The 22,090-nt window shown below is 41.2% G+C and overlaps 1 protein-coding gene across 2 annotated transcripts in view; it reads right to left on the bottom strand.

Annotated features, from left to right (window-relative positions):
- Positions 1-18,983, bottom strand: part of FERMT1 (FERM domain containing kindlin 1) — a 31,356-nt gene extending 12,373 nt beyond the window's left edge. The window contains exons 1-8 of one of the 2 annotated variants that reach the window (XM_007073250.3): positions 18,833-18,983; positions 17,963-18,196; positions 14,316-14,462; positions 12,543-12,756; positions 10,699-10,801; positions 5,523-5,630; positions 4,969-5,100; positions 3,449-3,498 (exon numbers count right to left, since the gene is read on the bottom strand). In XM_007073250.3, the coding sequence (XP_007073312.1) occupies positions 3,449-3,498; positions 4,969-5,100; positions 5,523-5,630; positions 10,699-10,801; positions 12,543-12,756; positions 14,316-14,462; positions 17,963-18,196; positions 18,833-18,983 (1,139 nt within the window). The remainder of the gene's footprint in view (positions 1-3,448; positions 3,499-4,968; positions 5,101-5,522; positions 5,631-10,698; positions 10,802-12,542; positions 12,757-14,315; positions 14,463-17,962; positions 18,197-18,832) is intronic. The other variant, XM_042980899.1, reaches the window with a different exon arrangement.
- Between the last annotated feature and the right edge of the window lie 3,107 nt (positions 18,984-22,090).

Here is a 22,090-nt window from a genome sequence, read left to right on the forward strand (position 1 = left end):
TAAGGTAGAATCTTGAAAGGCTGGTTGGGCATAAAGTTCTAGACTGATTGCTACTTTCTCTTAGCACTTTCAAGATATTTCCCAGCCAACGAAGAGTCTGCTACACACTCCGCTGTTTTTCTTGCTAGGAAATCTGTTTTTTTCTCTCTGATTTAAAGACTTTCCCTTATCAATGGCTGGCCTTATTAAGATGTGCATCTATAGTGATTTATTTTGCTTGGGATTTACCATTCCTGAATTTAGGTATTTTTGTCTTTAACAATTCTGGAAAATTCTCAAGCATTCTTTTTTGAATACTTGCTTCTCTCCCATATTTTCTTATAGAACTCCTAGTATATAATGAAACTTCTCATTCTACTGATAACATATTTCCCATTTCTACCTTTCTGTTTTCTCTCTTCAACTGTGTTTTTAAACTTGACATTCAATGCACCTATTCTGTTTTAAATTTTGATGACTAAATTTTTTGTTTCCAGATTTTCTATTTGGTTCCTTTTCAATATCGCCTCTTCTCTTTCATGGTGATTGTTACCTTTTAATTTCCTTAAGGATTCTAAACATACTCATTTTATGTTTTTTTCAGATTGTTCTCTTACCTAAAATTATTGAAACTGCTAATCTTCTTGCTTGTTGGGTCTGCTGTCTTTCCTTTATGGTAGTTCGTGAACTTACATGGTTAGTTTTTATTGGGGGCTCATTTTTTAGAGGGTTATTATTTTCTCTATAAGGCCCATGCATGCTAGATTGTGGATATTTCCCTCCAGGTAGCAATTACATTTGCTAGGGCTTCACAGGTTTTGTGTCATGGGCTGGTTTCTGTTTTTTTTTTTTTTTTTTTCCCCAGAATTCTCCTATCATGTAAGACACTTAAATTTAAATCTACATCCTTGGGTGACACAGGATTTGGCTCCATTTTCTCCGGAGAGACTTTTCATTTCCCCACACGGAACCCCATGCAAGGATGAACTTACTGCTTCCTGGCTGGTGGACAGTCTCTCCCTGTTAAACACAGAAGGCAGCCCTTGTGAGTTTTTGTTTTTAGGCACGGGCTTTAGTCTTGTGCTTTAGGCCTTACAATAGGCCTAAAACTTCATCTCCTATCTGTGCCCAGGGACTAAAATCCCAGCCCTAGGCCAGGATAATCTGTGCATCTGAGGCTTCATTTGTAGAATTAGGTTTCCTCTGCATTTCCTGCAAACTGGACTTTCCCAGTCTCACCTCAACTCTGTATTTACAATTCTTTTATTTTTCCTTTATCTAGCACTCTTAGGTATTTATGGCAAGACCAAGGTTTGCATTAGATTGGGTGCATTTAAATCAGTTGCTGGAAACTGAAATCTAGTGTTTATATAGTGGGTTCAACTGATTTTGTTTAGGGAAAAAAAAAGAGCTTCACTGTTAAAGAAAAAGAAACATTAAAAATCAAAGGACTAGCTCCGTGCTTTTCTACTGATAAAGAAAGGAAGGCCAAGGAAACGAAGGGCCTTTATGGGTCACACACCCACCAGGAATAGAGCTCCATTCCCCTCTTCCTGTCTCTTTTTTTCTTTGCTTCCTTCTTCCTTATCTTCTTTTTCTTTCTTTCTTTCTTTCTTTCTTTCTTTCTTTCTTTCTTTCTGTCTGTCTGTCTGTCTTTCTTTCTCTCTCTCTCTCTCTCTCTCTCTCTCTCTCTCTTTCTTCCATGAACTATATTGTCTATTAAATTCAACACCTTTAGACCTTTGGTAGATATAGTGACCACCGTGAAACATGAAGACAATTTTGTGAGCCTGAGCAAAGCAATCACATTAAAGTGAAGTGGATATAGGGCTTAACTCTGGGATATCGTCTCCTTCACTGAAAACATCTATAGGAAGGGAACTGTGGTTATTTGGTTTGTCAAGAGCCGGATTTTCTCTATGCAGAGAACATGGCAACCTACTGTCTCCATAGAATGATTGTTTAAAAATTATAAAGATGTATTTGTGGATTCAAGTGATTACTTTTTTTTATGTAGCTCTGGCTATAACAATATGTGTGGTTGCAACCATTTATGCCACAAAAGTTAAATTAATGATCCTACTGTTTGAGACCACATCCCATGAACACATTAAAAAAAAAAAAAGCAACCTGTAGAAACCCAGTGACAAATATGGGTACCTTTGGATGCTTGTTTCTCATTTATACCTGATTCACTGTTCACTTTTCCAAGTCTTTTTGTGCATCATGTATTACCAAAAGCAACTTGTGTTTCTTTTCAGGCCAACTGACCCAGTGAGGTGCCGGCTTGTTAAGAAAAGTCAACAAACCATAAAGTGACATGAATAACTGATAGAACTTCAAAGGGGTCTTATTCTTTTCATCTTAACACACTCTGGCACCGTCACAAATGTAGCAGTCCTTTCTTTCCACAAAATAAAAAAAAATTCTCTGCCTTAACAGTTTCAGATTGATCTGAGGTCACTGGGGAGTTTTTCAGAAACACCTTAACAGGCAGAGGTAGATAAACCTGTGTGACCACTGTGTGCAAGTCCAGCACCAACATTCTAGAGACAATTGATTTTTAAACCATGAAAGAACCTTCAAATGATGTCAAGTCCTGAGCCTCACAGATGACCATGACAGAAACTCCAGTCTAGTATATATGTTCACTAATTGCCAACACTGGCCATGTTTACACCACCATTTATTGAACATTTAAAATTTTTTTTAATGTTTATTTTTGAGAGAGAGAGAGGAAGACTGCAAGTGGGGGGTGGGGTGAGCAGAGAGAGAGGCAGAGACAGAATCTGAAGCAAGCTCCAGGCTCTGAGCTGTCAGCACAGAGCCTGATGGGCTGGAACTCATAAACCATGGGATCATGACCTGAGCCAAAGTTGGGACACTTAACCAACTGAGCCACCCAGGCGCCCTCATTTACTGAACATTTAATGTGATCCAGGCACCATGCTCAATGCTTCATATATATTATTTCATTTAATTCCCCCCAATAAATCCAAGAGGAGGTATATCCGTATTTTATAGATTAGGAAACCGAGGCTCCAATACATGACAATGCCCTAGGTAACTCAGCTAGTGTGTGTTGTTGAGCTAGGATTCAGGCCATTGTCTATCTGATACCACAGCCCATGCTCTTACCTTTGAACCATGAACCTGACTAATGAGGTTCAATTTAACATAAAAAAAAAAAATAAAATAAATAAAGGGGCACCTGGGTGGCTCAGTCGGTTAGGCAGCCGACGTCAGCTCAGGTCATGATCTCATGGTTCATGGGTTCGAGCCCCGCGTCGGGCTCTGTGCTGACAGCTCAGAGCCTGGAGCCTGCTTCGGAATCTGTGACTCCCCCTCTCTCATACTCTGTCTCTGTCTCTCAAAAAATAAATAAACATTAAAAAAAATGTAAATTCCTGGACTCTTTACCTGCAAGGCTTTGTTATGAGCAATCTCTTTCTCCTTCAAGGTGACTTACCTAAATAATTTGAGGTTATCTGCAAGTTGAGGGATATCAGTAATGTCCTCCTAAGGAAAAAGATAATATTTCATAAGCAGTTTAGGTGGTGTTGATACTCTATACCTGCACTGTCGAGTACTATAGCCACTCATCACATGGAGTTATTAAAATCTGAATTAATTAAAATTAAATAAAATGAGAAACTCAGTTCCTCAATCATACTAGCCACATTTCTAGCAGTTACCTCAGCGGCTGGGGAGTGGAGGAGGGCGGACAGTAGGATGGGGCATGTGCAGGGGCTTCTGGGTGGCTGGCAAAGTTCTAGTTCTTAATTTGGGTGGTGATGTGGGTGATAATTTAATACAAATTTGTCAAGCTACAGGTTGCTTTTTGTTTTTTCACTTTTATGTCACATGTCATGCAAATGAAAAAAGGGGTTAAAAAAACTGACCAAACACTACCTTTCAAGTTAAAAATCTGAGTTAGAAACTGCTACTTTTATGTACAAATAAAATATTGTACAAATTCTACCTCAGAGCGAGTAGCTCTCCTTACGTTTAGTTCACTGATTAACTTCTCAAAAGGAACCTGGTTCAAAGTTCATTCTGCAGTGTCTGTTGGTGCCTGCCTCCTAAGTGAAAAGCCTACTGTTTAGCATCGCATGAAAATATCGAGGGAAGGAGGAGGGAATTTTTCATTTATTCTGAGAATGGTCATTGTGTATCTAGTTAGTGGAGGAAGTAGACAAAAGAGAGCTCCAATTTCATGGGCCTGTGTTTCCCATGAATGTGAGACAGGGCTCTGAATCTCTACAGAATCTTGGCATTTAGTTTGTACAGAATATTTGCGTTTGCGTGATACCAATTTCCCATTTGAAGGAAATTAATCATAAGGAAACATGAACCAAATAGCTAAGAACATATGACTCATTTTTATGTTACTATTTATATTCAGTTACAATGGATCCACTGTCTAATTCAATGTGAATTAAACTAATATTTACTCCTACCGTTTGAAGAAGTTAAAGGAAGGGCGGCATTCAACGAATGAATCAGATAGGAGAGGCATTCTGATTATAAAGCTGCTGTTTGGCCACATTTCATGGATAAGGATACGATAAAATAGTTGTACTACTTTATGTTTCACCGGAAGGTTTTGTTTATTTACTGAAATCAGTAGGTGTCACAAACTTTTTACAGTGTCCCAGAATAAAGGCCCTCACTGTGTCCACCTTGCCCAGGTGCAACGCATGATGACTAGGTAGATCATAGGCTTTGTATCTGTAAAGCATCTTCTTCATTCTCACAGCTAGCCATGCCATGGACTGGGCAGTTCTCTCTAGACCTGAGTGAAGGGACCACTTTCATATTCTCGGCATGGAGCCTGTTTAAGATTCTCTTTCTCTCTCTCCCTCTGCCCTTCTCCCTTGCTCGCCATTTTTCTCTTAGTTCAAATTAAAAACAAAAAAACAACTCATTTAACGTTTGTCAATCCATGAGAACACAGCCACAGTTCTGAGTTACCAGAAAAGTTCATACCAAGGTATTGTCCATTTTTCCACCTTCTAGGGTCACTTCCAAATTAGAAAGTGCTGCTTCTACTTCGTCGACCTCGGACTCATGTGTAAAGTCCTGTGTTTCAGCTGACAATGACAGTTTGCTAATGTGATACTACAATGCAAACAGAGGTTTTAGAAATGTTATAAACTCAAATAAATCCATTAGCCATTTCTTCTTTTTGAAGGCAATCCCCCCCACTCCCTCATAGTAACAAACATCTCCTGGAAGGAGATCTCTCTCCTATGAAGGGAAGATGACATTTTAATCTGCATTATTTTGAGATTTATATTTAGTTGTGTTCAAACTCAATTCTTCCCCACCACTGGTTGAACTTGTAGTGAGGATAAGAATTGCAAGACTAACACCTTATATAAGATGGGCATGTGTGTGGGTTATGAGGCGTATTTTAAATTTAAATAGACTCCCCTCATTTTCAATTCTTTCTTCAAAGAAAAAAACAGTATGAAGAAAACGAAACTTTAAGAAAACGAGTTCATTTTCTTCCAGAAAAAAACGTATTGAAGTTCTCATACCTGTAATGCTGCAAAGATCATCATTTCTTCTTCCGTGCAGTCAATTTCTTCTAAGAGAATGGCCCACCTGGCTTGTTCATAGAGTTGGTTTATTCGGACAGCATCATACTAAAGAAAGAAACAGGTAGGTGTGTGTGTTGGTGGAGGGCACGTATTTATATTCCTCAGTACAAAAATTCTGGAATAACTGAGGCCATTCCTTGTTAATCAGAAACAATAAACTTGCATTCAGATAAGTGAAGGAAATACCTCTCTCTTTCTTTCCACCACCCCAGTTCATTTTACTTCCGAACTTAGCACTTTCTCAAAATATTTTCCAGAGCATCTTCAAGGGGCCACATAGACCCATCTCGATTCCGTTATTTCCCCCTCTCTTTCATCACCACTTCCACTGGAGGGAAAACCCATCACCACCATCCATCTACAGGACTCTCTTCATCTTGCAAAACTGCAGCTCTATATCCATTGTACTCCCCACAGGGAGTATACAATTTACTATATCCTCTAAACAAAAGTTGAAGAAAGTATGGAGGAGGAACAGAAAGATAGAGCACCTAAACAGATTTATCAAAGGTTGATTATCATTAGTTTATTTTTCCTTTTGCATTACCCTTATACACACTAGAAGAAAGGTGACAGGGGAGGTAAAAACCCATAGCAAGCCCAAACCAGCAACAGCATTGCTGTTGGTCCAGCAGGAAACAGGACCTGTCCACAGGCACGCTCCTCCTCAACAGTGCTAACGCTGCTGGCCAGGCAAGACAAGTGAAAACCCAAAAGTGTGGTATTCCAGAAGCTGGAACACTAAGAACCTTAAGAAAGTCTGTCTTTGCTTCCTGAACTTTGCCAGGTGTCATGGTACACCTCAGGAGCTAGCCCCAGTCTCCTCCCCCAACGAGCCCAAACAGAACACATGTGAGAATGTTCACAACAGTGTTATTCATGGCAACCCTGAGCTGGGAATGCTCCAGTGTCCCTCAGCTAGTGAACTGGTGAATGTCCCTCAACAAAATGTGGGTCACATGCATGACGGGAGGCCACTGAGCAGTAAGAGGGAGCACACTACTGATATGTAGTGGGGACCTCAGAAACATGGTGAGTCAAAGAGTTCAGATGCACAAGATTATATTCTGGAGGCTTCCATCTATGTGAAGCTTCCAGAAAAGGCAAACCTTGAGAGGGAAAGCAGACCAGTGGTGGGCTGGGAGCAGGGAATGACCAGAAATGGGGTATAAGGAAACTTTTTTGGGTGATGCAAAACTTTTTTGGATTGTGGTGATGGTTGCACAACCACGTGAATGTACTAACAATCATTATATTCGAATTTTACGGCACTATACTGCAGTCAAGACACAACAACTAAAAAACACACACACACAACGCACACCAAAAACTAAACAATCTCTGCCCCTCCCCCCCCAAAGACCCCTGCTTAATTAACAGTCTAAAGACAAAAATCTAAAGAGTATGTGCAGCCACTAAAATTTGAATTGGATTGTCATATCATATCTGTCTGTCTGCCACTCACTCACAGTGTCTACAATCCTAATGCTGTAGGACTTTTAGTGAGACTAAGTCAGATCACCTGATAAGGCTTTTCTCTCCAATGCAGTCAGTAAAGATTTAAAAAAATTAAAGCTTCCACACTTGAACAAACCTAATTTCCCCACCACTCCCTTGAAGCCAAGTAAAACAATTCCTTGAAAGAAAAAGTTACCTACATTTACAAATTGACATCAGGAGAACAGGATCTAGTAGAAGATGTTAGAAAGGACAGGCTAAGCCTGGCTCCCACTGAGGAATACTGGATTTCTCTGTGGAGCCAGCAGAGCTCTGGAGTTTCTTCTTTGGAGGCTTGTTCACGTTCCCCCCTGAGGCTCTGGAACATCACAAGGTCCCAGGTTTTATGGGTCACTTATTTATTTTTAATGTTTACTCTTAGAGAGAGAGAGAGAGAGAGAGAGAGAGAGGGAGAGAGGGAGAGAGGGAGAGAGAGAGAGAGAGAGAATGAATGAGGGAGGGAGGGAGGTGCAGACCAAGAGAGGGACACAGAATCCGAAGCAGGCTCCAGGCTCTAAGCTGTGAGCACAGAGCCCGATTAGGGGCACGAACCCACGAGTTGTGAGATCATGACTTGAGCCGAAGTCGGACACTTAACTGACTGAGCCACCCAGGTGCCCCTGCAGGTCACTTATTAACAGGCACCCTGACAGGTCTTTTTCTCTTTGAGAACTCAGTCCGTGGTTTTCCCAACTTAGAAACAAATGTTTCCCTTGGTGGGGATTGCAAATGTTTCCCTTGGTGGGGATTGGCTACTCTTGCCTTCTCCTTGGCCCTAGATTTCCTTTGTCTTCTGGTTTACTGAAAATAGAAACCCCAGACTGGAAGCTGTGGTTTCTACCACCTCCATTGCCTGAATCCCTGTTTCTCCCCCTCCAGTCAATTCAGTGAACCCCTCTCTCTTTCCACCCAAAACCAATACAAACAAATAACAAAACGTGCCTCCCACAGTTTCACTCTCTCAGGAAGGGGTTACTATTTAGATCTAATCACTCAGGATTCCCTATTAGCTGTGAGGCGACTTTCAGGGTCCTCTAGGATTCTCATTGAAACTGAAGTGCCTTTTCTCTACTGAACCTTTAAAAAAAATACTGTGAATTATTGGAATTATAAAAGTTTTTTTAATCCACACATTTATTTTTTTTTTTTATTTATTTTTTTTTTCTTATCCTCCAGCTTTTTTTTTTTTTTTTTTTTTTAATCCACACATTTAAATGGGGGAAAAGTAATACACAATGAAGAAATTCATTTTGAATGAATCCTAAAGGGACAAAATAATGTACAATAAAAGTTAAGTCTCCTTCCCTTCCTTTCCCTCCACAAATGGTAGTTTCTCTATAGACTGTTTTGTTCCTTGTTTTTTTTTTTTTTTTTTTTCACTCGATAATATACCTTGAATATGTTCTACATCAAAAGAAACCTGATTCATTCTTCTTAGCTACAACACTGTATGGATGTATCATAAGGTCCTTAACCACTTCCCTGCTGATGGATGTTTAGGTAGTTTCCCATTTTCTTCCTCAAGTTATGTAGCAAAGGCTGTTCTTGTGCAGACATGTTAATTCACATATTTGAGTATAACTGTGTATTAATACCAAGGAGTGGATTTGCCTGGTCAGAGCTATGTAGAATTGTAATTCTGATACATATTGTCAAACTGCCCTCCATAGGGATCAGATTAATTTGTACTTTGACCTACAAGCAGTGTACGAAGAGCCATTTTCCCAACACTCTTGCAAAGATAGTGCATGAAACTTTTTGATCTTTGTCAGTACAAGGCTAAAAGCCATTGTAGTTCCTTTTCTATGAACTGTGTGTTCCCATCCTTTGATCATTAGTCTACTGGGTTGTTGGTCTTTTTATTACTGATTTCTGGGGGCTCTCTATTAGGGGAATTAACCTTTTATCTGTATGTGTTGCCAAGACTTTTAAACTTTGTATATAGTTTCTTGGCACGCATAAAACTTTCATTTTTTATGAATGTACCAATGTTTTCTTTTATGGATGCTGGGTTTTGTATTTTTAAAGTATATTATTTTTGAAATTTTGTATATTCTAGTATTTTTGTATATCTGAGATTTCAATCAGTACCTGCTACCCCAGTGCTACAGCCTGCCTGCATCTCTCTTCTGAAAGCTGGAGAAGAGAAGCTCCCTGACCCTACTGCACAGTTTGGTTCCCATTTGTAGGGTGCCTTGTCAGCTTTACAATGGTTTTCTGGGTGATGTCTTTGTTCTTCTAGAGTTGATTGTAGGTTTTATGAAAACATGAACCACATCTTAAATTTCTGTACCCCTCTATCAACTCAACACATAGTAAGAACCTTCAATTAGGTTATATTTATAGCATTCCCTACTTTAGAAAGGGGGAGAAGGGAACGCTAAAGTGGTTGGGGATCACTGTTCTTATGCCCCAAAGCTGTATCCCCAAAGCCTGAGTCTTCCTGTCACCTTTGGGTGGACAGCTTCTATTTGGCTGTTTGATTCGAATCAGTTTTGTTCATGAGCCATACAGAGAGAACTGCTTACCAGTTAAGCAAACATGACATTCACAGTGCCCTTGAAAAAAAATCAAAACAAAAAAATCCCTTCCCTTTTAGGAAAAGCCGTAGGGTAGTTTCTCCTGAAGGTTTGGTTTTTTCAAAGAGCCAGAACTCGCTCTTTTGCCATGACTCAGTGGAAGTTATGCACTCTAGACACAAGCTAGGGCCATGGGCATTAAGTTGGATCTAAACCAAAGACTGAGCAGGAGCTCCACAGAAATGACAAGGAATAGGGCTTATTTTGAAGAAGATGCCAGTTAAGGAAGAAGTGGGAGCAGAGATGTGCCTTTGAAGACCAGACTTCAAATCAGGATCAAGGAGAAGACAGTGCCACGAGAGGCAGAATCACCACCGTGCATGAGAAAAGGGTCTACACAGAAGAGGTGGCCTGAGGCATCCTCCTCAAACAAGTGCCTGGCAATGAACGGGAAAGAGCAATAAGCATGAAACTAGGATAAAACCATCCTGTGCGTGTGGAGGCTGGTGACTCAGTTTACATTTTCTACATTTGGCCAGTTAAGTGCTGACTTACAGCTCCACAGGCCACGCAGGGGTGAGGAAGGGGCAGAAATTCAGAGGATTTATTTCACCGCTCAGTTGGCCTAGTAAACTTCAGGCGGCAGGTGTGCACGTAATGGGAGTTGGTAGCCAGCTGGGGTACAGATGGTCCCTCTTCCCTGCAGTGGGGAGTGTAGTGTGCACCATCATGGGGCTTGTTCATGAGAACCTGCTCTTAACCTTGGCTTCCTTCCTAAGCATTAAGGATTCCGGCTCTGTGAGCCACTCTCCTCTTGTTCCTTTGTTTATGTAGATGGAAAGGGGCAGAGCACACTGTGCTGGGCAGGAAGACCCCCACAAACTCCTGCCAACTCAGGGGCAGCTGACCATACCTGCCAGAAAGTAAAAGACGAAAATCCAAAGACAGTATATATACATTGATCGTTCTAACCCTACACAGCGAAACAGAAGATTATACACACGAACCCTACTTCTGATAACTAAATGACTCAATTTTACACTTCCATGCATTCACATTAAAGCAAAAGGAGAGACAGAAGAGAAAAAGTATCTTACTTTGGGATTCAAGTCAAAAAAAGTGTAGTATTTAAATCGTAACAGCAGCTGTTCATCCTCCTGGATGCCTTGTTCCATAAGGGAACGGGAGGAGTCCAGCCAACTAGAAAACAATAGGATGGGTTTTAAAAGTCAATCCATTTTACACACATATATTACAATATAACATAACATGTTTGTATACATACTTAAATTTATATACATGCATTTACATTTACATATACACGTATATATAAATGTACACGTGTGTGTGTGTGTGTGTGTGTGTGCGCGCGTGTGTGTATATTTCCTTGAACAAAGTCCGAGTAATATAACCAAAAACCTGTAAGGGAGAGGACTTGATAATAACTTGTATCTGCATTTCATTTTATAGCTTTTACAACTTTCTAAGTGCTTTCTGTATACATATTTTGTTTACACAGATAATTTAAAGTAACTCAGTGAAGGAGCCAAGGCAGTTCTTATTTTCTCAGTTTTATACGTGAGAAAATGGAGTCTTAGTGACATTAAGTGATATGTTCAAGGTCATGTGCCTTGTCGTGGAGCCAGAATGAAAATCTGTACCTGCTGACTTCCCACACAGCCTCTCCTCTACACCAGCTGGTCCGACTCAACGCTGGGTCTATGTTATTGTCCAGAACTTTCTGTAACAATGGAACTATTCTATATTGCTCTGTCCAATAGAGTATCCACTAGTCACATGTGGCTACTGAAGATTTAAATGTGGCTCGTGCCACGCTTTAATTTTAATTAAATTCAAATTTAAATGTAAATATCCACATGTGGCTAGTAACCCCTATACTGGGTGGTACAGTTCTAGAGTTGAAAAATAAGTACTGGGCAATGGTGAGGGGTGGAGAGGTGGAGATGAAAAGTTAATAGCAGAACGAGGCAGGGATGAGTGATCCAGTACCACAGAATGAAGATGGCTTGAAAGTCTATTATAACAGGCTTTCGGCTGGGGGGGTGGGGAGGGGAACATAAGGATGACTGATGCAACCTCTGTCCTAAAGGAAGTGACAGTCCAGTGGGGGAGTGAGCATCATAAGGTAGGAAATGGTGGCACGGGAGTGAGTAAGTGTCAGAACAGGAGTGCAAGGAGGTGAACCCATTCAGAATGGTGTTTCTGAGTAGGAGACAGTATGTGGCTGGGTCTTACAGGACAAGCAGGGGCTGGGTCGAGCAGGAAGAAGGAAAAGAATCTTGCAGCAGAGCAAAGGTAGTGATAGAAAGTGTGTGTGTGCACCGTAGGGGGAATGGGGTATGTGAGTGCACGGGATGGAGACATCTGCTGGGCCAGCTCTCATTGGGAGTAGAAGGCTGTGAACAAACTTGACTTTATGTGGTGAACAGTGGGGAGTGAAAGAAATGGTGGTTTGAGAAGTAGTCTGAGTGTATGTTCTGAGATGACTTCAAAGCTGAAGGACTCACTCATTCAAACACCTAACGGAAGATGTGGTGTTCCACAAAAGGCGATGAGGGCCAGGTGGGCCACCTTGGATCTCCCCACTGGCCCATGGGACCAACCCACTTATACACTGCTCTACATCCCTTCAAAAACACTTTGCACATCCACAGGGATGGAGAAGTAGTATTCACATAGGGCAATCCATTGAGTTACCAGAACACATAAATGTTGCCATACTTCAAATGTTCTTGCAATGACCAAAGGTGGCATTTCTCCCTTCTGTAGCCAAAATCAGCACTGATATTTGCGAATAGTGTACAATCCCCAGGCATGCTAACTTAAAAATTAAACAATCCCCTCTCCCCCACCTCTGTGGCATCTCTCTTACTGTATCAACACCAGTTAACAGAGAAGGAAAACGGAGCCATGTCCTTACCCTGCGTTAAGCTTCGTTTTGTCAACCAGAGACCGAGGCTGGTACATATCAGCCAATGCTTCTGGTGATTGGGGGGGCTGGCTGAATGCGAGGATGCTGCAGTTTTGTTCAGTCAAAGGGCTGTCACTGAACCATGTCATGGTGGATGACGCCGGCGTTCCATTGATGGGATCATATGTGGGAGTCATGGTTCTACTATATAATCCAGGACTTACTGCAAGGCAGAGGCAAGCTTGTACTATGACATGAGATTCAGAGGGAGGAATCTTTGGGAAAATAAATACTAACACTGCTTATGCTAAAATGGATTTTGAATTTAATTGTTTGCACTATTTAAAGTAAGGAGATGAGTCATGACGGGGGAGACGTTTTTTACCTCCTGGGAAGACTGAGAACTCACAGGCCGCAAAAGCTTCCAAAACCAACCCAGACAAAGGCTTGGGACTATCTCCTTCTCAATAATTCAAAATTCTATTTGGGGCACCTGAGTGGCTCAGTCGGTTAAGTGTCCAACTCTTGGTTTTGGCTCAAGTCAGAATCTCATGGTTTGTGAGTTCAAATCCCACATCAGGCTCTCTGCTGGCAGTGCAGAGCCTGCTTGGGATTCTCTCTCTCTCTCTCCCTGTCTCTCTGCTCCTCCCATTTGTGTGTGCTCTCTTTCAAAATAAATAAATAAACTTAAAAAAACCCCCAAAATTCTATTTCAGCAGTAAGTTTTGGCACCATTAGAGAACAGAAGATCTCACAGAATGCATGTACAGACTATAGTTTTGGGCAAATCCTTTAAACAAATAATAGTACTTGCCAGTTTTAAGAACATAGCTAGTTGATGGCTTATAAATCACATGGTTTGTGTAAGGAAAATGCAAATAATCCCTTTTACTCTTTGCATTGGGATATACTCTGTATGAAAACCTTTGATATTCTAAGCAGTTTGTTTTTATATAAAAAGACAAGGATATTGTCTTTCCAGAATTTTTACCTGCCCTCCTGTTACATGCCCAATGCAAAATTTATTTATTTAAAAAAAATTTTTATGTTTTATTTATTTTTGAGAGAGAGAGAGAGAGAGAGAGAGACAGACAACGTGAGCAGGGGAGGGACAGAGAGAGAGGAAGACACAGAATCTGAAGCAGGCTCCAGGCTCTGAGCTGTCAGCAGGGAGCCTGACGCGGGGCTCAAGCTCACAAACCGCGAGATCATGACCTGAGCCGAAGTCGGATGCTTATCCGACTGAGCCACTCAGGTACCCCATCCATATGCCCAATGCAAAATTTAAACTGCATTCAGAAAAGAATCACATGAAGATAGGATCAGGAAAAGTATATTTGAGTGATCCAACTAATCTCTTTTCTCCCCAAATTCACAGCCAATTCTCCTAAAGTTTTGCTTTCATCAGTAACATTATTTAACACAGTTAAAATAATGAGCTATACAGCAGGTAGAGCACACGACTCCTGATCTCAGGGTCATGAGTTCAAGCCCCACGTCGAGCATGGAGCCTACTTAAAAAAATAATGAAATATAAAAAAAACCTTGTTAAAAAAATTCTGTGAGTTCTAAAATTAATTGCATATCCTTTCCTCATCACAGGAATCCTGCAATTTTAGTCCTTCTTTGGGGGGGGGGAGGGGAGGAGAAGGGAGGGGAGGGTAGGAGAGGGGAGGGGAGGGAAGAAGAGGAGGGAGGAGCCGAGGAGTGAGATTTCTAGGGATTTAAGAAATCCTTGGATTCAAGCATGGAATAAAACAAAACACCTGTCATGAATCATACCTGGTGGACCTGAAGTCGTTGGAGACCCCTCCAGATTTAAAATATCTTCAATTATGGGCTCCTTGTTAGTTTTGTCTTTCTTTTTCTTCTTTTTAAAATAGTCACCAGAAGGCTTTAACAAGGAGAGTTCTTCTGATCTTCTAATGTCTAACAGACAAATGAATAAATATAAAGAAGGAAGAAAAACTATCAAAGAGTAAAAAGAAAATACCTTCTAAGACTCAGAGTCATGCTAGGCATCTGAAATAATTTCTCAGGAAATTCCTGAGAAGTAAATGGAACTAAATTGCATCCCTTTGGAAGAAATAGATGGGTGTGTGTGTGTGTGTGTGGGGGGGGGTCAAAGATCAGAAGATTTAATCTAATAAAATTTCTAGTTGTTTTTTAACTTATTATGAAAATATTTCAGACATACACAAAGCAAAAGGAATAGTATAATGGCCTCCTCATGCTTTCATCACCCAGGTTCAACCACTATAAGCATTTGGCTATAATTTCCCCTCCCTCTCTTTTTTCTTTCTTCAGTTTTTTTTAAAATAACAACCAAGAACCCCACCATTTTCTTTCTTGAACATAGATCCCGAGAACCTTTCCCTTTCACTGTGCACAATCGCTAATTTCATCCCTGTGGCAGACAGTATTGGTGTCCTGCCCATCTCTTCTGGGCCCTCACCATTTCAGTGCACTCTGACCCGACTTCCAGTGGCAGCAAGGACAAGAGTCTTTCTGCCTGAGGGCTTGCTCTGGATGCCAGAGTGTGCACTGCCCAAATACTGATGCAACAGGCCACACAAGTTCAGAGAATTAACACTTCCAAAAACAGCCCTCAGTGACTAACATGAGCGGTATATTAATACCCCCAGTCCCTGACCCATTGGGTGGGATAGCTCTGAGGCATGTTTACATTGTCTCCCAGAAGCCCCCCAATTGCCCCCAAGTGTGATTTGATTGGTGATGCTCTCTTACTGAAGAGCTTCTCTTTCCAGTCTTACCTCCTCACCCCCAACCAGTGTTTTCTGGAATCTCCTCCCCCCAAAATAAATGTTTGTACTTGAATTCTTATCTCAGGGTCTGCTTCTGGAGAACTCAAACCAAGATGATTCCCATTTTTTCCCATTAGTCCAATATATTTATAACTGCCATTGCCAATCAGAGCTCCTGATAACCATGAACCACCATGAGCTTCTATATGATTCCAAGTGAAAGCCGAGGAATATGGACGTTAGAGTCTGTGAGCAGCTTTCTGGGAGGCAAATGCACTGATTCCATAGGTCCTGCCAGTTTTCAAACATTGCTTAGTGCTGAGGCTAGCAGTTCAGCTCCATCCTTTTCCTCTATAACTAACGATGCTTGATTGTCAGGTTGCAACACACACCTGTGCCCATTCCAAATGCATAATTTATATATGAGACCTGGAGATGAATCAGAATTTCCAGTAGAAGCATTAGAAACAAAACAAAACAAAACCTACATCTCCAAGCCCAAGATTTGTGTCTTGTCCTATCTTTGTGGGAAAACTCATCATATTACTAAATTTGATTTAGCTTCAATTGAACAGATATAAAAAAGGTGACTAAAAATGGCACATTGAGCCCTTTATGACTACTATGAAGACGTAATCTGGAAAAGGGAAGAACATCTGACTGCTTCTGTATATTTTGGAACCTCAAATTTTCAGTCCCAGCCATGATGTGTGTTTCCAGTCTACTATGGACTGGGTTTTATTTGATCATTTACTTTGTTTTCCAATCCTCATTGGAATATTACTGAAAACAAGGTGCCCTGGTGCTTGCCATTTGCCCACCATGTACCAGGGCACTGCTGAGGAGTTCTGTACTAGAAGGTTCCATTCATTTTTTCACTTAACGGTTAATGAGTAGCTAATGTGTGCCAGGCATTGTGCTAGGTGTTAGAACACAGGTAATGTGTAATGGCTTCTGTCTTCACCCTATTTAATACCACACCAGCCCCTACTGCCCACTGGAACTCCTAGTCCTGCACATACTGTCACAGCTTTTCTTTTTTTCTCTACCAAATATCTCCTTTTAACATCTTATTTTTTAAAATTTTTTATTAAAAATTAAAAAAAATTTTTTTTAATGTTTATTTAGTTTTGAGAGAGAGGGAGCACAAGCAGGGGAGGAGCAGAGAGAAAGGGAGACACAGAATCCAAAGCAGGTTCCAGGCTCTGAGCTGTCAGCACAGAGTGGGATGCAGGGCTCGAACTCACGAACAGTGAGATCATTACCTGAGCCGAATGAAGTTGGATGCTCAACCGACTGGGCCACCCAGGCGCCCCCCGACCCCAAAATTTTTTTAATATTTATTTATTTTTGGGATACAGAATACAAGCAGGGGAGGGGCAGAGAGAGAGAGGGAGACACAGAATCTGAAGCAGGCTCTACGCTCCGAGCTGTCAGCACGGAGCCCGACGCAGGGCAAGAACCCACGGAGCGCGGGATCATGACCTGGGCCGAAGTTAGATGCCCAACCAACTGAGCCACCTAGGCGCCCCAAACATCTTATTTTTAAATTAATGTTTACATTTATTATTTATTTTCTGCCTCTGTATCCTAGAATGTAAGCTCAGGCAGGGAAGGGATTTAGGCCTATTTTTATTGTTAAGCAATCTCTAGCACTCAACACAATGCCTGCCTAATCAATATATATTTGTTGAAGGAATGAATGAATAGTTTAATGGGAAAGATAGGTCACTCACTCATATATTGTATATACTATATTCAAATGCTGAATCTCAGCCTTGGAACCATAGAATGTACCTACACGCTTTCAAAAAATATGGAATAAGAACCATGATGCAGGGTTTACTTCCATTATAGAGGTTCCACAAATAAATGGTTTGGGTAGTGTTGTCCCTAATGACTGTTAAAGCCATAAGAATTAGTTTTCAATCCATAATTAAGTGTACTTTTCTCCTTAAACTCCACGAATAATTTTTGTGGATAGAATATTTACTAGAGCCAAGTGTTAGGAAAGCAGTTAAGACATTGCAACACTATTATCTCAAAATCAGTAAACATATATCAACTCTATGGTGGTAATGATTTTTTTTTTTTTTAACGTTTATTTATTTTGGAGACAGAGACAGAGCATGAACGGGGGAGGGTCAGAGAGAGAGGGAGACACAGAATCCGAAACAGGCTCCAGGCTCTGAGCTGTCAGCACAGAGCCCGACGCGGGGCTCAAACTCACGGACCGCGAGATCATGACCTGAGCCGAAGTCAGCCGCTTAACCGACTGAGCCACCCAGGCGCCCCTGGTGGTAATGATTTAATGGAACTCTTGCTTGTTTGTCTTAAATATAATGATGATATTACTATGGCTTAGAGGAATGAATTTGTTTTGGGGGGGCGGGGATCTTAATGGGTCTGTTTCTTCTGTTTAAAGACTTCTTTGGAAATAGCTTTAAGCTTTGTGGAAGTGAATCTGATTTCCTCCAATAATGTTCCATTTGGTTTAACTCTACTTACATGGCTAAAGTCCCCAGAACCAGGCTTGAAAAGTATGCTTCCTAGTAAGGGAAATGTTCTGTAAAGCCAAATGCTTGCAGGCAGAAAGCACACATAATTTTCCTGCCCTCCTTTGCTAACAGTCCAAAGGGCACAGGGCCCCTCTGGGGTACTCACTCAGGATTTTGCAGATATCACTGACAGCTTTAAAAACCACAGCCGAGAAGCTGACACGCAATCTCACTGTCTTCACATTTGGCAGGCGGAGGCGGAGCATTTTATGCTGAGGGGTGAAGAGAAGCTTTGCATCTGCCTGGACTCCATATTTGTCCAGGGTCCAGTGCGTTTTCAGAAGCCAGCAATGCTTTTGTTCCCACCAAAGGGCAAAGTCTGACCAGTCTTGGGATACGTCTGCAAACATGAAAAATACGATGAAGTAGAATAAGAACGAACTTTAAGAGTCCATCCATTGTGTGCAAGAACTTCAACAAATGGGTCTTCAGCTCCCCATTCCCTTTTACAACCTAAGGCTTAACAAGCCTCAGCACCTCTTCAAAGTCTCTAAAGTGGGGTGGGTAGAAAACAGAGCCTGAACCTCATCACAGTGATATTTAAAAATTTTTTTAACGTTTTTTATTTATTTTTGAGACAGAGAGAGACAGAGCATGAATGGGGGAAGGGCAGAGAGAGAGGGAGACAGAATCGGAAGCAGGCTCCAGGCTCTGAGCCATCAGCCCAGAGCCCGACGCGGGGTTCGAACTCACGGACCGCGAGATCGTGACCTGAGCTGAAGTCGGAAGCTTAACTGACTGAGCCACCCAGGCACCCCCACAGTGATATTTAGATACAGTGAAAGAAACAGACACATCCTTTTGCAGGATCCTCTATTTCTCTTCCTCCTGTGGGGAGGGGGCTTGCTCTCTGAGCCATCGTAAGAAAAATAAACAGAAAAACTTAGATGATCAGACAGCCTAGATTAGCCATTTACTGTTAGTACAACAGAGAGGGTTTCAAAGGTAGGGAAACCATCAAGAAATGGGAACTTACTGATCTGTTCTACTAACTTGAGCATCAGCCCCCCAACATGCAGGTCTCCGGCCACTCTCAATGTGACATCTTTCTGCTCCTCCTCATTTGGATGGTCAACTCTGACGACGAGCTCCCAAGAAGCAGATGCAAAGTCCGTGGATGAGAGCATCGTGGCAAAAGCAGGTGTCTGCCGACAAAAAGTGAGACATGGATCAGAAAGTGAGAAGGAAACAGGAGCTTGCCAGTACATCCTGCAGGGCAAAACTTTTTTCCATTTTAGCCTCTTCTTCAGGAACTCTGCAGGGTTCCCCGTGCTCAATATTAAATTTAACATCTGCACCTTGAAGACAAAAAGTCTTATAAGGTCTCAAGCTTTCCAGATTTGTGTAACTTTATCTTTCTATTCCCCCAGGACCTATTTTTTTTTTCTGTGCCTGCCCAATGCATCAATCTTCATTTTCTGTCTCTATGGACTTTTCTTGACTTTCTCTGAACTACTGTGGCAATAGGCAACAAATCATGGCAATCCTTGATATCTTTTTAAACAATCACTTTCATGGAAGTATAATTTGCATGCAATAAAAATGCACTGATTCTTTTTTGAGTATAGTTGACAATGTTACATTAGTTTCAGGTATACAATATAAAGATTCAACAACTCTATGTTATGCTGTGCTCACCACAGAAATGCAGATTTTAAACATACAGTTTGATGCCTTTGTTATATACAAATGATGCCTCGATAAAGTTTATTTTAGAAAAGGATGCCATGAAAATCTTTATCTATCTATGTATATTATTACATTCCTCCTACAAATATTGATGACATCTTCTGGTATGAAAATTAAAAAAACAAAAGTATAGCAAAATAGTTTCTATTTCAGTCATATAATATGTAGTTTTACCTTAAATGCATATAAAGATATAGGTCATTAACAATTATTGCCAGGTATTTGATTTACTTGAGTTACCATTTTATATTATATAAGAGTTGGTAAATTCAGTGCATCAATTAAGTTTTTGGACAAAACTAACTCTGGTAAAAGATTGAAAACAGGAATGACAGACACACAAAGCCCACTCTTCAAAACACAGATGGGGTGAGAACTTCAGACTCAGAGTTTTCCTCTCTTTTGAGGAACAAGAATAAAAATGAGCTAAGCAGTATCACAACTGACATGTTTCAGGGGGAAATAGGAACACTGGGATCCAAAATTGGCTGAACTTAAAATGACAGCTCTGTCTTACTTTTTTTTTTTTTTTTTTTTTAAACAGGGGACTCTGCCTTGGTGGTTTTTTTTTTTTTTTTTTAATGTTTATTTATTTCTGAGACAGGGAGACAGAGCATGAGTGGGGGAGGGGCAGAGAGAGAGGGAGACACAGAATCTGAAGCAGGCTCCAGGCTCTGAGCTGTCAGCACACAGCCCGACACGGGGCTCGAACCCACGAGCCGTGAGATCATGACCCGAGCGGAAGTCGGTTTCTCAACCCACTGAACCCCCCCAGGCAGCCCAGCTCTGTCTTACTTTTAAAACAGAAAGCACATTCTGCCCCTTCCCCACTCATGCCCTGTCTCCTTCTGTTTCTCAAGAATGAATAAACATTAAAAAAATTTTTTTATAACAGAAAGTTCATGATACTACCTCTCCTGGCTATTTAAAGATTTAAAATAGGGCGCCTGGGTGGCTCAGTTGGCAAGTGTCCGACTTCAGCTCAGGTCATGATCTCATGGATCGTGAGTTTGAGCCTTGCATCGGGCTTTGTGCTGTCAGTTCAGAGCCTGGAGCCTGCTTCAGATTTTGTGTCTCCCTCTCTCTCTGCTCCTCCCCCACTGACACTCTGTCTCTCTCTCAAAAATAAATAAACATTAAAAAAAATTTTTTTTAAAGATTTAAAATAAAATTATCAGGCATTTAAATGATAACACATCTTTTTCATTTTACTACATAGAGACGGCTTATAAGAGATGCATGTTTTCTTTAAGGCCTATTTTTTTTTTTTTAACATGAAATTTATTGTCAAATTGGTTTCCATACAACACCCAGTGCTCATCCCAACAGGTGCCCTCCTCAATGCCCATCACCCACTTTCCCCTCCCTTCCGCCCCCCCCTCAACCCTCGGTTTATTCTCAGTTTTTAACTTAAGGCCTATTTTTGAGAAACATCAGTGCACTCGAACTCCTAAGAAGGAGCTTCTCCGATGGAAAGTGCACAAGTCCGCTGGGCATCTATTAACCTGCAGATTCTGTTCAGCAGGTCTGGGGTAGAGGTGGAGACCCCGCATTTATAACAAGCTCCAGGTGACACTGGTCTGGGGCTCACACTTTTGAGTCCAGGCAGCCACGTGAACAATCAGCTCCGGGACTCAGTCCCCCCCGTCAATCTACCCCAAATCGATATTAAGCCAGGCACCGTGGTGATACCTGAGAAACATTACTTTTAATAATAAGTAATAATGATACCACCAGTGTTATACCAGTTGTGTGTGCATTTGAAACTGTTCACGTTTGAAAGCATCAGAGAATCTCAAAATACACAAAAATGATACACTGCAAATCTGAACAGGCTTAGGACAGATTTCATTTGTTCAAATCAAGTTCAAGAGTTCAGAAGCAGCACCTTGTGTTTTTATGACCAGAAGGAGCCCAGCGATGTAACGCTTGTACCTCTGCGTGCACAGAGAAACCTGCGGACACCTCTTGCGTGGACAGTGAATGCTATGCAATTGGGCCTAAACTCTCACTTCACTGTCATTATCAGGCTCAAGTATCATTTATTCTGTACTTACCCGGTGAAGTATTCTGTGTGAACCACGGAGTACGTGTTATCTTCTTTACCTGCTCAGCAATCCCATTTAGAAATGAGGAAACTCGGGCTCTGAGAGGTAAGGCAACTTGTTGGAAGTCACACAGCAAGTTAGATGGTGGACCCCAGACAGAAATCCAGGTGTTTCTAGCTCCAAACTTTCAACCACTACACTGGAACACGTCCTTGACAAAGTTGCAACACCAATATGAAATAAAACTCTTACAACCACATGAGCTAAACTCTCAGGAGCCTTCACTAAGTGTTTCTACTAACATCTTTCCCAGTGAGGAGGCAATAAAGATAACGCCATAACTTGGCATTGAACTATTTGACTTCAAGACCCTCACAATTTCTAAAACGCTATGGTTTGAGGTTTAGGTATTTTGAAAAATTTGTACTTTTAAGCGACTCCTTACTGCTTGTTTCATGAGTATCAGTCATAGGTCTTTTCCTAACCTGGGCAGTCAA

The sequence above is a fragment of the Panthera tigris genome, chromosome A3 (assembly GCF_018350195.1).
Source record: "Panthera tigris isolate Pti1 chromosome A3, P.tigris_Pti1_mat1.1, whole genome shotgun sequence".
Taxonomy (NCBI): Eukaryota; Metazoa; Chordata; class Mammalia; order Carnivora; family Felidae; genus Panthera; species Panthera tigris.